This window comes from Marmota flaviventris, chromosome 2 (assembly GCF_047511675.1).
Source record: "Marmota flaviventris isolate mMarFla1 chromosome 2, mMarFla1.hap1, whole genome shotgun sequence".
NCBI classification, from domain to species: Eukaryota; Metazoa; Chordata; class Mammalia; order Rodentia; family Sciuridae; genus Marmota; species Marmota flaviventris.
In genome coordinates this window covers 179410691-179427470 of record NC_092499.1, presented here as the reverse complement: position 1 = coordinate 179427470, position 16780 = coordinate 179410691, and the positions used below count along the sequence as shown (strand labels likewise).

Below are 16780 nucleotides of genomic sequence, written 5' to 3'. Positions count from 1 at the left end.
TTTTCCTCTCTCTCTCTTTAAAAAAAAAAAAAAAAAGGCTTATAAGGACTACCCACCAGGTTTTCAACCTATGCCCAACTCTAGAATTAATTTCAAAAGTTTAGAATTTCAAGCTAAACTGTTACATTTTACTACTTCTTTTTTTTTTTTTGGGGGGGGGGGTACCAGGGATTTAACTCAGGGGCACCTGACCACGGAGCCCCATCCCTAGTCCTACTTTGTATTTTTTTTTATTAGAGACAGGGTCTCACTGAGTTGCTTAAATTGCTGAGGCTGGCTTTGAACTTGCAATCCACCTCCCTAGCCACTGGGATTACAGACATGTGCCACATTATACTTCTATTGAATAAGCCAGATTTTTTTTTTTTTTTAGAATTTAATCTTTATTTTGTTGTTGTTGTTTATGTGGTGCTGAGAATTGAACCCAGCCTCACCAGTGCTAGGCAAGAGCTCTACCACTGAGCCACAACCTCAGCCCCCAGATTTTTTTTTTTTCAGGAGTAGCAGACCTAATGGGTTGAAGGAAAGGTGCCACTATAAGATCAATGATCTCCATCACCAGAGGAATAGTTACTATTCACACACTGGGATGTGAAAAGACAATACTGGAACTTCTACAAATATTTATTTTTAGCTCATTCTTTTGTAAAATGTTGCATGTTACAAAATATATATAAACTACAACTATAAATTTTTTTGTATGTGTGTCATACTAGGGATTCAATTCAGGGCCTTCACATGTTAGGCAAGCACTAAGCTACATCCTCAGCCCTTTTCTAAATTTTGAGATAGGGTCTAGACAACTTCCCAGGCTGGCCTTGAACAGGGTCTAGACAAACTGCCCAAACTGGCCTAGATCGTCCTGCCTCAACCTCCTTAGCAGCTGTGATTATAGGCACATGTCACCAAACCTGGCAATACTATCATATTTCAATGCAATTTACTTGATTCTTCTAGATTAAAAGAAAAAGTACAGTAGGGTGTGGTGGCACATGCCTATAAAATCCTGAGAAGCTGAAGCAGAAAGATTGGGAGTTAGAGGTTATCTGGCAAAAGACCCTGTCTCAAAAAATAGAAAGAAAAAGAGAAAGTATACCAAGTGAAAGTGGTACATGCTTACAATCCCAGCTATCCTGGAAGATTTCAAGTTTGAGGCAAGTTTTGAGGATTTAACGAGAACCTTTCACAAAAAAGGGTTGGGATTTTAGTTCAGTAGTAGGTAGCCCCAGCATTAAAGCCTCAGTACTACAAAAGAAAAAAAAGAAAAAGTTACATTAACAGAACCAAAAGTACTTATAAAAACAAAATATTTAGATATAAAAATTTTAAATTCAATCAGGCATGGTAGCACATGCCTGTAATATCAGTTACTCAGGAGGCTGAGGCAGGAGGACAGCAAGTTTGAAGCCAGTCTGGGCAATTTAGAGAAACTTTGGCACATGCCTTGTAATCCCAGCAGCTCAGGAGGCTGAGACAGGAGGATCTTGAGTTCAAACCCAGCCTAACAAAAGCAATGTGCTAAGCAACTCAGTGAGACCCTGTCTCTAAATAAAATACAAAATAGGGTTGGGAATGTGGCTCAGTTGTCAAGTGCCCGGTACAAAAAAGAAATAAAAGGGGGCTGAGGATTTAGCTCAGTAGTAGAGTGTTCCTGGGTTCAATCTCCAGCACAGCAAAAGGAAAAAAAAAATTAAGTTCAGATAAAAGATCCAAACTTGTGGGGTCACCTATCTGTGTCTCTATTGATAAATTTCAAAAGGTATGGCTCAAACCAAAACCAGCAACTGCAGATCTAACTAGGAAATGCATAAACTAAATCTACTTTGTATTTCTTCAATGCAACATTTAAGGGGTACCAAAGAAGGAATAAAGGCTGCATAAAACTTTCCCCCTTTTTTTGCATTACAATTCTTATTATACATACAGAGCACAATTTTTCATACCTCTGTATATAAAGTATGTTCACGCCAATTCATGCCTTTATACATGTACCTTTCTGTTTTTGCATTACAATTCTTAATACACATATATACCACAATTTTTGTAAGGCTTCCCTTTTATTATGTGGTGAAGAACACTGCTTTGGGGCTAGAGTTCTAATGTCACTCGGTTTCATCCTCTGCAAAATGGGTGTATTTAAATACAAAGCTCTTTAGATTTTCACAATGCTTAAACAACTGAGAAACCATTTATCTGTTTCTTCATTTACTGGGTCTCTTCCTTCTCTCAACTAAACTCAAAAGCAGTCTGGTCTATCTTTTTTTGTTGTTGTTGCTATATTTTTCAGGGCCTAGAATGGTACTTTTTACTCAAGAGATGATTTAATAAATATTAAATGAATAGAATTGTAAAATGCCTCGTGCATGAAAACTGTTGGCTATTATTGCTATTCCAATGAAAAAGACTTAAAACAATTAAATTTTTATTGTTCTTATTAAAAGATGCCACCCTTCCCCCAAGGATCTCACAAGTCTAGGAGGTACATTCGATAAATGCTGGAATGGCGAAATGGAGGTAAGAATAACAATTGGACAATTGGATCATAGAGTACGACTAACCAACGACCACATAAAATCTTAAATACCCAACCAAGAGTCCAATTTCAGACTATTCCAAGTGAGGTTCACACAGAATGATTAATAAACTGCGATTACAATAATGACAGTTTTCACGCTGGTGTCTGTGCCAGGGTGTGCCAATCATTCCTCTAGCTTCACTACACCCAACTCTGGAGAATGGAGAAAACGTTTTTCACACCCCCATTTTTCAGATGGGTAACTGAGACCAGGGGAGAGCCAAGGTGACAGACATGAATGGGGGCGGCGGGGGGGGGGGGGGGGGAGAATGGGAACCTAGGCAGTCCGACCCCTGAGCCTGCACGCAACAGGCCCCTCTGCGGCGCCATTCTCACCTGCTCCAGCACTGACCACACAGCTCTCATAATCAGGCGTGTGTAATATTTCCCCAGAGCTGGACTTTTGGCCCCAGCGCCTGGAGAACAAAACAATTCTTGTCCGCCGCAAGTCCGATGGACGCCCGCCCGGCTGGGCTTCGAGGCCGCGGTCCCCAGTTTCACTCACACCTTGAGCCTCTAGACACCCGGAGGCGCAGGAAGCGAAGGGGTGGCCTCGGGGACCCGCGAAGCCCGGCCCGCCCGGTGACCTTGGACTCGCCGCCCTGCGTAGGGCCTCAGTTTCCCCATACCGGCCTCGCTCCGGGAACTCTTGGGAACCTCGCGTCGGTGGAGCTGCAGGCCCCTCACACGCCCCCCTAAGCCGCCCGCCTTCCCTCCCAGCTTACTCTGGAAGGCGGCCGCTCCAGGGACGCCCACCATCGCCGACGGCCACACGCCGCGCGCCTCCGCCCGCGGCCCGGGTGCCTCACAGGCGCCGCCGCAGGACCTCAGGGCGCGGAGCCCACCAACACCAGCTCCGCTGTCGTCGCCGCCGCCGCCGCCGCCGTTAGGCCGCGCGCAACCCCGCCCCCCTGCTGGCCCCGCCCCACCTCCGGACACGCCCCCGCCGCGCGCTCTCCCCCGCCAGACCAACGCACGCGGAAGCCCGGCCTTAAGACCTACTCCCGCTAAACCCCGCCCCCTGACCCGATCCGCCCCTTCCGCGCGAACCTATGGACCTATCCCGGCGCATCCTATTTCTCAGACCCACCCCCCCTGCGTCACGCGCTCGCGTCTCGAGCCGTAGCTTCTAGCCCTGAGCTTCCGGATATGGCCAAGGCAGCCCCCGAGGCGAGGGAGATGCGGGGGGAGGGGGGGGGACTGGGCGGAGTCGTGGGGGCGGAGCTTAGGGGAAGGTAACAGGTCTCACCTGAGTTCACCAGGTACAGGCCTGATTACCTTTGCCCAAGTCTTTGGGCAAGTTACTTCCCTTTTTGGGTCTACAGCGTTCTAAATGCCTAAAATGTCATAAAATTAGTAACTGTTAGTTACCATTGTTATTGAGCCCTTTGTCAGGTTCAGGTGCTGTTTTAGTACAATCCCTGCAGTTAATCCTCTCAGTGGGATAGAGAAATATTATTCCGCCTTTTCTACATATGAGGAAAGATCTTGCCCATCCATTTCTGTTGGAGAAATGAAAACACAGAGGCCATAAAACCAAAGTAATTCTGGCTTCAGATCTAGTGCTTTGAGATTTTCTGAACTACTCTGACTCCAACGTCTCAGAAAGGGGGATTAAACCTACAATAAGGGATGGGGGTGTAACTCAGTGATAGAATCCTTGCATAGTACGCACCAGGCCCTGGATTCTCCAGGACCCCCAAATAAATAAATAAATAAATAAATAGTAGTATGAGCAAAGATGAAGGAAGTTCTCTATGTTGTTTTGATTAACGCAGCAAAAGGCCCCAATTTACTCAGGAGGTACCAGGTAGGGGCTTTTAGCTAAACCTGAAAGGAATTCAAATGACAGAAACAACAAAGCTGAAATGTTATTTCCTTTGTGAAAATCTCTCCAATGCCACATCATAAAATAAATTTCAAATAAAATTAAAAACAAAAAGAAAAGCCAAGTAGCAACTTGGGAGACTGAGGCAGGAGGAGCACAAGTTCAAGGCCAACCTCAGCAACTTGGGGAAAACTTGTCTCAAAATAAAAAAATAAGGGCTGGGGTTGTGGCTCAGTGGTAGAGCGCTTGCCTAGCATGTGTGAGACACTGGATTCTATTCTCAGCACTGTCAGCAAAATAAAGGTCCATTGACAACTAAAATAATATTTTAATAAATAAATAAAAAGGATTGGGGTCATGGCTCAGTGGTTAAGCATGCCTGGGTTCAATCCCTGGTATGAAAAAAAAAAAAAATCTACAAAAAAGTGAGGAAAATGTATGTAATCGGTCTGGGTGTGTGTGTGTGTGTGTGTGTGTGTTTGCATGTGCCTGCAGGCAGTACTCTGTATCAAACCCTGGAATGCTCTACCCCTCTACCTGAGCAATCTGTCCCCATCCCTTTGTTCATTTTTTTTTTTATATTCTTTTAGTTGTTGATAGAACTTTATTTTTTATTTATTTATATGTAGTGCTGGGAATCGAACCCAGTGCCTCACACATGCTAGGCAAGTGTGCTACCACTGAGCCATAGCCTCAGCCCCGCTTTGTTCATTTTTTAAGACAGGATCTCCCCAAGTTGCTCAGGCTGGCCAGGAACTTGTGACTGGATCAAGGTTAAATGACCATGCTGTTCCTTTCGCTCCAAAGAATCTAGAACTACTGTCAAGGAAGGCCCTACCCTGTCCATCTGCTTGTCTCGGAGCTAGGGAAGAAAAAGAACTTGCATGTTGGTGAAGGAAGAAGTTGTGTGGGATGAAGATGAAATCTAAATAAAATCCAAACTTGTCCAAGATGTGCTGTTGCTTTAAATAGCTTTAAATCAGATGTTATTTTCAATAGAATGCCTTTTTTGTTGTTCAAAATTATTGGAATGCACTTCTTTTTGGGGGGGTATTGGGGCTTGAACGCAGGAACACTTAACCACTGAGCCACATGTCCATCCCTTTTTACTTTTTATTTTGAGAAAAGTTCTCACTAAGTTGCTTAGGCCCTCATAAGCTGCTGAGGCTGACGTTGAACTTGCAATACTCATGCCTCAGCCTCCCAAGTCACTGGGATTACAGGCATAAACCACTGCACCCAGTGAAATGCACAATTTTTAATTAGTAAATAAAAAATTCTGTTTTTGGTTTTGCAGTACTAGAATTGAATTCAGAATCCCACACATTTTTGGTAAGTGATCTACCATAGAGCTAAATCCTGAGATCCTCATAATGTTTTTTATTTTTTATTTTTAGATACTGGAGCTTGATCTCAGGGACTTATGAATGCTAGTCAAGTGCTCTCCACTGAGCCATATGCCAGCCCTTTTTATTTATTTTTAAACAGGATCTCACTAAATTGCCCAGGCTTACTGGGGACTTGCCATCCTCCTGCATCAGCCCCCCAAACAGCTGAGATTACAGGTGTGGGCCACCATGCCTGGCTATCCCTTTATCCTCTTTTTTTTTTTTTTTTTTTTTTTATAGTTGTGAAGTATGTCATTGTTGAATTTCATTACCTTCTACTGTTTTAGAAAACAAACACTTTCTTGTTGAGGACCTCAACAGGCCTACCTTGGAATGTCTCAAATTCTGTTTCTCAAATATAGAGATTATAAATTAATCTCTGAAAGTCACTCTCTCTTCTTTATTTTTCTTGCTTAATCATAGTGCAGTATGTGTTTTGGGGTGGGGGATAAGACCTCTGGGAACAGGCCACAAAGCATCAGACAGTATTGTTTAGTTACCTAAAGTCTAAGGGTTTAAGTGTCAGGGATGGGGCTGGAAGATGAAGCTCAATGGTAAAGCCCTTGCCTCAGATTCAGGAAGTTCAGGGATTATTCCCTAGCAATAGGATTGGGTGCATTATAAAGTGAATTTGATTTCGGTTTTGCCACACTGCATTTTCCTGACAAACACATTAAGTGTGAGAAAGGTTAAGAGACACTATAAAGTCTGCTCAAGTCTGAAGCTCAGCAGAATCTCAAATAGAGTCAAATTGTGACCTTTTTTTTCCTTTTTTTTTTCTTGCAGTGCTAGGGATCCAACTAGGGACTCCCATATGGTAAGTAAGTGCTCCACTGCTGAGTGACCCCCAAGTGCCTCTGACATTTTTTTCACAATTTACTAAAATTGTGAAATTTGGGGGGGGTCTGAGGATTAGCAGTAGCACACTTGCCTGGCATGTGTGAGGCACTGGGGCCTTCGATTCTCAGCACCACATATAAATAAATAAAATAAATCTGTCAACAACTAAAAAATATATATACTAAAAAAATTGTGAGATTTTAGGTTCTGGGAGCTGGGCATACTGCTCAGTGATAAGAGCACTTGTCCAGCATGCATGAGGTCCTAATGTGGCCAGGACTCGAAAGGAAGGAAGGAAGGAAGGAAGGGAGGGAGGGAGGAAGGAAGGAAGGTTAATTGTAGGTTTGATTCATGTCCAAACCAAGTGAATGTTCCCCCCCACCACCTTTTTTTTTTAAGTTTTATTTATTTCTATGTAGTACTGAGAATCGAACCCTCTGCCTCACACATGGTAGCCAAGTGCTACAACCCCAGCCCTGAATGTTTTTCTTTAGTGACAGGAAGGATAAAGATGGGTGGCAGGGAGAGTGCATGCTGCCTACCATCTGCCCTGGCCGTGCCCCTTCTGCTAATGAAGGTTAAACACAAGGCTAGGCCAGACAGTTAGTAGGGGAAGCAACTCAAAGGTATATGGTCCTTGGATAAACAGGATTCTGAAATATCTGTAGCTGTTTACAAAACCTATCTGTGTGCCAGAGAAATATTTGCCATGGTTGCAAATTTTCTAACAGGAAAGCCTTTTCCCCAAAGTTAGTTGGAAAGTTCAAGAGCTCCCAAAGAAAGAGATAAACAGGTTGAGTTTTTACGTACTAGTTAAACTATTAAAATGTAGTATTTTCTATAATTATGAAAGGAACATGAGCATGCTCATGGTCATGGTCATGGTCAAGAATCTGTACACTGAACAATAAGATTGAGAAATGGAAAAACAACTCAGGTTTTTGTGGGGGGTTTTGTTTTTGTTTTTGTTCTGTGTGTGTGCTGAGGATTAAATACAGGGATGCCTTAACCACTAAGCCACATATCCCCAGCCCTTTTTATTTTGTATTTTGAGACAGGATCTTGCTCATTTGCTTAGGGCCTTGGTAAAATGCGGAGGCTGGCTGGAATTTACAATGTTCCTGCCTCAAGCCCCCAAATTGTTGGTATTACAGGTGTGCACCACCCTGTGGGCCTCTCTCCTCTTCTCTACCTTCTCCTACTGTAGAACCTCCTCCCACCTGCTCTGGTACTAGAGATTGCTCTACCACTACATCCCCATCCCTTTTTATTCTTTGAGACAGGGTTCTCCTGTCTCAGCTTCCTGAGTGGCTGGGATTACAGACATGTGCCACAATGTCCTGCTCCCACCTGCAGGGCTTTTGATTCTGTCACATGCTGGTTCTCACTGAGGAGAATGAGAGAGACCTGGGCAAGGTGAGCTGAGCTCCTGAATGCTTACATGGAGATCTGGGGAAGGATATTGAAGCCTGGAGTAAAGGACCGCATATAAAAGATAAAAGAATAAAAGGGGTTTTTTTTTGGGGGGGGGCAAGAGATTGAACCCCGGAGTGCTTAACCACTGAGTCACATTCCAAGCCTTTTTTAATATTTTATTTAGAGACAAGGTCTCAGTGAGTTGCTTGGGGCCTCACTAAGTTGCTGAGACTGGTTTTGAACTCTTGATCCTCCTGCCTCAGCCTCCCAAACTGTTGGGATTACAGACATGTGCCACCACACTTAACTAGCATATAAAAGGTTTCTATTTCACTCTGAGGCTTCTGATTTGCCATATCCTTCCCTTAAACAAGAGAAGAGAAATCCAGAGATTTCTTTGTGTGTGTGTGTGTGTGTGTGTGTGTGTGTGTGTCTGTTTGTGGTACTGGGTATTGAATTTAGGGGAGCTCTAACACTGAGTAACACTTGGGTCTCTGTCATAGCGAATTATTATATTAACATAGACCAAAAACATTTGTGTCTTTCCACAATGTCAGAATTTATTGAATTACATTAAATTCACAAGCTATACCACTCTAATCAGTGGCAGTTCAGTAAATACTTGTGGATCGCCTGGTGGTCAAGAGCCAGGCAGTCACAAATTCTTTATTCCAATCTTAATTTTTTGGGAGGGAGGGTACCAGGGGTTGAACTCAGGGGCACTCGAACACTGAACCACATCCCCAGCCCTATTTTGTGTTTTATTTAGAGACAAGGTCTCACTGAGTTGCTTAGTGCCTCATCATTGCTGAGGCTGGCTTTGAACTCGTGATCCTCCTGCCTCAGCCTCCTGAACTGGCTCCAATCATAATTTTTTAAAATATACTTTTAGTTGTAGATGGACACAATACTTCTCTCTCTCTCTCTCTCTCTCAATTGAACCCAGTGCCTCACACATGCTAGGCAAACACTGTACCACTAAACTATAGCCTGAGCCCCTAATCTTACCGCTGAGCCACAACCCCAGCCCCAATCACACATTACATTTTACACAATCACCTCTATAGGTTACAAAAAGGCTAAGAAAGGGTTGAGGTTCCGGAGGCTGGAGTGAGAGCATTGGCAGAGATAGGACTACAGAGAGTCACTGGAGGTGGTCATATAGGATGAAGAACCGGCCTAAGAACTTGGTCAGGGCACAGAGCTGTCAAAGCACAGGAATTTATTCTAGCAAAGTTTGAAAAACCCTGCTTTCACAGTGTCAGCTTGAGAAGTCAACTTGGAGAGGGCCATGCATGGTCGCCAAGTTCAGGAGAAACCACATTCTGCTAAAGCCCAAGGACAGAGACTCATCACTATGGAGAATTTCCTGGGCAAGTTTCATGATGAGTGGCCAGGTGACAGGGTCAGAGTGTCCAGTCTCGGGATACTTCTCCTTTTATGGATCATTGCCTCATTTGGTGGTCTGGTGTGTTCGATAAGCTCATGGGCCTAGTTTTTCTGATATGAGTTTAATACATGTGAGGATGGCCTTAGGCCTGAGCCTAAGCAACTCCATTTTAAAAACTCCAGTTTGAAACCACAGTCTCAGTAGGCACACCTAACAGAGCCCTCCAATATGGCCCTCAGACAAGTCACTTCCCCTCACCCTGACAAACAGAGTGAAGCTTCTGGCAGACTGTCCTCACCTGATAAGGGAGAAAGGCGAGAAGATCAGGATGGAGACCAACAGACCAGATGTTTCTGATCCTGGGGTAAATGATGTCATGGAGAAATCTGGTGGTAGCTGTTAAGGATTGAAAGGGGGGTCAGAAGCCCCAAAATTTAGTATAAATAATAGAGCTAATGATCAGGGATTCAGCCAGCCGAAACAAGGATGCACTGAAGCTGGAGGGCCTGATGAGGACCTGGACTGACATCCTATCACTTGTCATCGTTTTCCTGATCCTCTGTGTGATCCTCACCGCTCTCAAACTCTACCACCTCATCTGGACCCTGGTGAGAGCCGCAACTTCTCCCTAAAACCCTCTCCTCAACTGTCTTCCACTCCATGCCAGGAGAAACCTGCCTTGGTTCCGGACCTGGTCACCACGGTCTGAGTGAGTGTGCATCTGCTGGACATAAAGCCTAAGGCTTGAGACTTTTGAACTTAGCATGCAGAGAGAATGTCTGTCACTAACCTGTCATGATTGAGTGTGTTTGTAGTGCTTAGAATTAATTTAGAATTGTTTGCAGTGAATTAATTAATCTAGAATCGTTTGCTGTGAATTGATGATGTCTATTGCAGTGCCGAGCATTAGGGATTGTCATTTTCTTGATTAAGAACCTATAGAGGATTCCACCTCTTGGGTCCCCTTCTTCCTCCGGGAGAAGTCTTTTCTGTTGTCCTTTAATAAACTTCTAATTTCTACTCTGAAAAAAAAAAAAAAAAAAAAAAAAAGAACCTATAGAGTGGGCTGGGGTTGTAGCTCAGTGGTAGAGTGCTTGCCTAGCACATGTGAGCCCTGGGTTCTATCCTCTGTACCACATGAAGATAAATAAATAAACTAAAGGTATTTTATCTATCTACAACTACAAAAAAAATTAAAAAGAACCTATAGAGTGGAATTGTATTGAATAATTCGAGTGAATAAAGCAGTGAAAAGGGCAGAAGAGCATGGACATTATTTCTCCCCCTTGACTGCATACATCGCAACTTTGCCCCCTCGCAACTATACACCTGAGCATACATATGCTTCTGATTAATTTGATAAGTTTACAGGTGGTCATTCTCCTTAGCACAATTAAATTTATTTATCGGTGGGCTGGGGATGTGGCTCAAGTGGTAGCGCGCTCGCCTGGCATGCGTGCAGCCCGGGTTCGATCCTCAGCACCACATACAAACAAAGATGTTGTGTCTGCCAAAAACTAAAAAAAAAAATAAAATAAATATTAAAAATTCTCTCTCTCTCTCGTTCTCTCTCTCTTTAAAAAAAAAAATTATTTATCGGTTTGTGCCTTATGGTTGTGCCAGGCAGATGGTGGCTGTTTATATGTACGAACAAGGTGTAGAGTCATTTCACCCCAGTACTTGAATTCACAATAGAGCAGCTTACGAAAACTACTGCTTTACAACATGGGGTAACACAAGTATAGGCACAGCCTGAAAACTGCTGTTGTCTACACCATGAAGTAACTCAGAACAGGGCACAGCTTGCTGTACTGATCACTAAATTGCCCAGGCTGCCTTCAAACTTGAGATCTTGCTGCCTCAACCCCCCAAATCGCTGGCTTATAAGCCTGCAGCACTATGCCAAGGTGAGAAATCTAGGGATTTGGATTTTCCTCTGTTAAAAGTTCATCTATTTAAAGCTGCCCACCCTTAGAGCAGAGAATCTCAACCCTCATTCCTATGCAACTGAATCCACCTGGGAATTCAGAATTTGGTCTCCTAGTCAGGAGTGATAGCAGAAGCCTGTTATCCCAGTGGCTGGGGAGGCTGAGGCAAGAGGATCGCCAATTCAAAGTCAGCCTCAGCCATGTAGTAAGGCCCTAAGCAACTTAGTGAGTCCCTTTCTCTAAATAAAATATAAAAAAAGAGCTGGGGGTGTGGCTCAGTAGTGCAACACTTGGTTTAGCATGCAAGAGGCCCTAGGTTCAATGCTCAGTGTCATTAAAGAAAAAAGAAGTTTTCTCTAAAGAAGTGATACGCACATTCCTGAAACCCAAAGGTCACTGAGCTGCTTGTGATTTAGTGAGAGAACAAGTTGCTTTTGGAGGAAGATAGCATGTCACTGAAAGGACATCAGTACATAACTAGAGAAAGGGACTAGGGTAAGGGCCACAGAATGTGGGGACTACAGAGCCAAAACAAGGAATTTGGCTTTGTTCTAAATCAATTTCCATTTAGAGATTGGGTGTGGTGGCTCTTGCATGTAATCCCAGCTACTGGGGAGGCTGAGGCAGGAAGATCACAAGTTTCAGGTCAGACTGAGCAATTTAGTGAGAGGGTCATAAAATAAAATAAAATTTATGCAGAGCTTGGTGGTGCACTCTTGTAATCCCAGCAACTCGGAAAACAGACAAGATGATTTTCAAGTTTGAAGTCAGCCTGGGTTACTTAGTGAAACCCTGTCTTAAAATTTCAAAAAATTAGCCTTCAGTATAGTTTCCCACTTGGCTCCCTGTGGTGATTGATATCTCCTGGTTTTCTTTCTCCAGTCCTTATGTCTAAAGCAGGAAACCTGGGCCTCAAACCCATCCCCTCCCTAATTTGACATTATGTATTGTGGGAGGTTTTGCTGGTTTTCTTCTGAAATTGAAATATGCAAAATTTAAAAAATGCAGTTTTTAACAAAAAAGGCCAGGCAGGGGATGGGAGCATTAGGGATGTAGATCAGATAGTGGTGAAGCATCTCTGGGTTGAATCCCCAGTACCTAAATAAACAAATAAATAAAATAAAAATTTTAAAAGGGCTCAGGAGCCAGGAATGATGGCATATGATCATAATCCTGTCAACTGGAGAGGCTAAGACCACCGGAGGATCTTAGACAGACCTTTAGCAATTTAGCAAGACCTTGTCTCAAAGTAAAAAGAAAAAAGGACTGGGGTTGTAGCTCAGTGGTAGTGCACTTGCCTAGCATGCGTGAGGCCCTGGGTACCATCCCTAGGACTGCAAGAATAATACGTAATTTCATTTCAGAGCCAGTAGATAGTTTAAAGCAAAGGAGTGATATGATTTTTATCTACCCAGGGTAAAGAGTGTACTGGAGGAGGTCAAGGTAGAATGTCACTAGAGTGCTCCTGGAGGGAGATCATGGTGGCCACCACCAGGGGTGGGGCCATGGAGTGGTGAGAAGGCATTGGATTTAAGATACATTTTGAAGGTGTAGCAATAGGATTTGCCCAAGGCTTGTTTGTGTGGTGTAAGAACAAGAAAGGTCAAAGGTAACTCCAAGGTTTGGATCCTAAACAGCTGAAAGGATGGAACAGCCTTCTGCTAAGATGGGGACAGCTGTGGGATGAATCAACACATCCTGGAGGCAAAAGCAAGAGTCCAGGAGTGGAGATGTGAACTTTGAGATGCCGAGACAGTCACATAGTAGTGAAGATATTGTTGTTGTGTTTGCTCAATTCCTGCTTCTCCGCAGAAAGGAGGTAGGGTCACAGCAGATGTGGGATGTGTAAGGTTTGAAATAGTCTGAATGTGACCCAGTCATCCCTTCCTTAGCCTCTGGCGCAGCTGAGCCTTTGCCACTGGGAAGGCTGCCAGCCCCCCTCCCCCTCCCCTGGCCTCTGAGCCTCCCATCTGGCACACCTTCCCCAGGTGTCAGCTGTGCTGGAAACTGCTCATCCCAGGCCCAGGCTGTGTGACCTTAAACTGCCTAAGAGAGGTAGTGGGGACAAGGCCCACAACTTTCAGTACTTTCCCTCCCTCCCTCACCTCCAGGAGGTGGAGGCTCCTACTGGGGCCTGGAACAAAGTTGGGTGCAGTTGTTTGCTTTACAGCACAGACCATTGAGCCCACCCCCTAGGTGCTCTAGGGCACAGCTCCACACCTGTTCTCCACCCTCCGCCCAGGTGCAGGCCCGCAGAAAACAAAAGAACACCCACTCAGCAAGGTCATTACTTTGTTGGGGGCAGGGAGAAAGGCTGCTAAAGCAGGAGCCCTGTTGTAGAAAGGGAGAAAAACTCTGGAGGATTCGTGGTTTGAATCAGGAGCTTCCAATAAAGCTTCTTGTGATGATCTGTATCTGTGGTGTTCAGAATGAGGGTCCCCAGTATATGCCCTGTAACTATTTTCTTTCTCTCTCGTTCTTCTCTCTCTTTTTTTTTCTTCCTTCCTCCCTTTCTTTCTTTTTTTCTTGGTGTGTGTGGCAGGGATTCAACCCACGGGCACTCAACCCAACCCTGGTTTATATTTTATTTAGAGACAGGGTCTCATTGAATTGCTTAGGGCCTCACCAAGTTGCTGAGACTGGCTTTGAACTCTTGATCCTCCTGCCTCAGCCTCCAGAGCTGCTGGGATTACAGGTGTAGACTACTGCACCCGGACTTTTTTTTCTTTTTTTGAGATAGGGTCTCACTAAATTGCCCAGGCTGGTCTTGAACTTGCTATCTTCCTGCCTCAGTTTCCTAAATTGCCTGGATTACAGGCGTGTGCCACCACACCCGGCTCCTTTTCTTTCATTTTTTTTTCTTTTTTAATGCGGTATTAGATAGAACCTAGAGCCTTGAGCATGATAGGCAAGTGGTCTACCAATGAGCTACATCCCTAACCCCTACATGTGACTCTTGGGCATTTAAAATATGGCTGCTGTGACTCAGAAACTAATTTATTTATTATTATTAGTGGTACTGAGTGTCAGGTCCGTGGCGGTGACTTAGAACAAAGCAGCCCGCGCCAGAAAGAAACATCAATCAGGCGCCAACAGAAACGCCTGTCAATCAGCGGGATCTCCTGACAAACGCCTGTCAATCATCAGGACCCCCTGGCCAATCCTGGAGTTCAGCCAGCTCCCCCAACCAACTCCAGCGGGACAAGGGACTCTAAAAACACGTTTTCTTGGCCCAAGCCCTTCCCTTCCTGCTGTAAACCCCATAAAAGTCCAGTCAGGTGGAGCTTCCACGAAGAAGCTTCCACGAGGTTTCTCCTCAGACCTTTCTTCTGTCCACTCTGTCGGTCTGATGGAGTTCCGCCCGCCGGGGAGTGACATCTCAATAAAGCCTCCTTCAGCGGCCTCCTTTGGTCCCTGCCGGACTCGCCTGATCTTACACTGAGGACTGAACCCATTGATGCTCTATGGCTGAGCTACTTTCCCAGCCCTTTTTGAGATATGGTCTCACTAAATTGCCCAGACAGGACTTGAACTTGTGATTCTCCTGCCTTGATCTTCAGCATTGCTGGGATTATAGTTGGGCACCACCAGCCTGGGCAACTGTGGATTGTTTTTCTTTTTTTCTTTTTTTGTGGTGCTGTGAATGAACCTAGGGCTTTGTGCATGCTAAACAAGTGCTCTACCACTGAGTTACATCTCTAGCTCTGGTCTCAGAACTTTCTAATCCTCCTGCTTCAGCCTCCTGAATAGCTGGAATTACAGGCTTATGCCACCATGCCCCACTTGATTTTAATTAATTTGAATTAAAATACCCACATGTGCCTAGTAGCCTGTATTGGATAACACAGGATCTAACCGTTGGCTCTGGAATGTTTGAATGATAAAATATTTAAATAATAAGTAAGAACAGCCATCATTTGTTGAACACACTCTTTATCCCTGGATCTCATTTCCTGCTCATAAACACTATGTAGGGAAAATATTCTCCATTTGACAGATGAAGAAACTGAGGATAGACTGGCAAGTCACATGGCCAAAGTCCCTGGGTAAGGAAGTGCTGAAGATTCAAAGAGAACACCCCCAAAATCACATGTCAAAACCCCTCTCAAAAAAAGGAGCAGACAGACTTTTCATCAGTCTAGCTTTCTACAAATGAATGGGGTGTGCAAATCGCTGAAGAATGCAAATCAATCTTTGATTTGGGGGACAATAGCTCAGGCCCTCTGATCACACCCTGAGTCTCTTTGGGCTGTGGGCAGATATGGGCCGAGGCTGAGTGACAGGGAGGGACCTGAGAGGAGGGGAGATTGGGGCGGCGGTGCACTCGGCCAGCTGGTGTCGGCGACCCAGGACATCAGCTGGCTGGCGGGCCGGCAGGCTCAGACAATGGGCGGGGGGGTGGTAGGTCTGGCCGGAACCCTCCTCCCTCGGTGCCTAGCCCCCTCCCAGCACCCTGGCCAGCTGCCGTGGGCACCTTCTCGGGTCTCGGGCTGAGGCCTGAGAGGCACAGGACCGCGTGCAGGGGGGCAAGAGAGGATGCCGGGAAGGTCTGTCTGGAATCGCCTGAGGTGGAGGTGTGGATGGGGGACAAGGGTGGAGGACTGGGGAGGTTGAGAGCTTTTATGAAGGTCTCCCGGGTGCTAGACATTGTGCTGGAGGATTTGCATATGTCCTTCCGCTTGCTCCTCCCAAAGTCCCCCTGGTAATAGTAATAATAATTATTACCAACAATAGCAATCCAATGGCTCCCACTGAGCCCGCCTGCTGGAGCTGAAGGCGTTATCTCAGTTAATCCTCATGACCGCCTTGGGAACCAAGGACTTTTATTATAGCCCTTTTCCAAATGAGAAGCCCCAGGCTCAGAGTGGTTAAGGGACTTCTCTGACACCAGAGAGGTGGGGCAAACTACCCGCCCCCCCCAGGAAAGCTTTATCTCCAGGTTTGGAAAACCTTTCCCTCACTCTAAAAGTTAGGTGAAACTCAAACTTTATGGTAATTAGAAGAATCTTTTGCAACTAAACTGCATATATATATACATTTTTTTTTCTTTTCTTTTTCTTTTTTTTCTTTTGGTCTATGGCTCATGTTGGGCATGACTGATTGCTATGACAGCAGACAGAGACCCAAACCCGCATGGCTCATCCAGCCTCTGTTTTAATGTGTTCCTCTTTTTGATGCTCAACTTGGCCCCTTCCCCAGAAGCTGGCTCCAGAATGGGGTGGGAGCCCAAACGCTCAGTCCCCTGAAGATCCTTCTTTCCTTGGCATCCCCTGATCCTTGGCAGTTCTTGTCTCTAGCAGGTCCTTTTCTATGCGGCCTGTAGGAGTGTGATAGGTGTTTACAAATATAGTATACCAGGCACTGGTCTGGGCGTGAGGCACAAAGTAGAGTGGTCCTTGTCTCTACATATTAGTC

At 44.9% G+C, this 16780-nt stretch overlaps 1 protein-coding gene across 2 annotated transcripts in view; it reads right to left on the bottom strand.

Annotated features, from left to right (window-relative positions):
* Window positions 1-3445, bottom strand: part of Cbfa2t2 (CBFA2/RUNX1 partner transcriptional co-repressor 2) — a 152729-nt gene extending 149284 nt beyond the window's left edge. For both annotated transcript variants that reach the window (XM_027945352.2, XM_071608845.1), the window contains exon 1: window positions 3301-3445. In XM_027945352.2, coding sequence (XP_027801153.1) covers window positions 3301-3334 — 34 coding nt within the window. In that variant the 5' untranslated portion in view covers window positions 3335-3445. The remainder of the gene's footprint in view (window positions 1-3300) is intronic.
* Between the last annotated feature and the right edge of the window lie 13335 nt (window positions 3446-16780).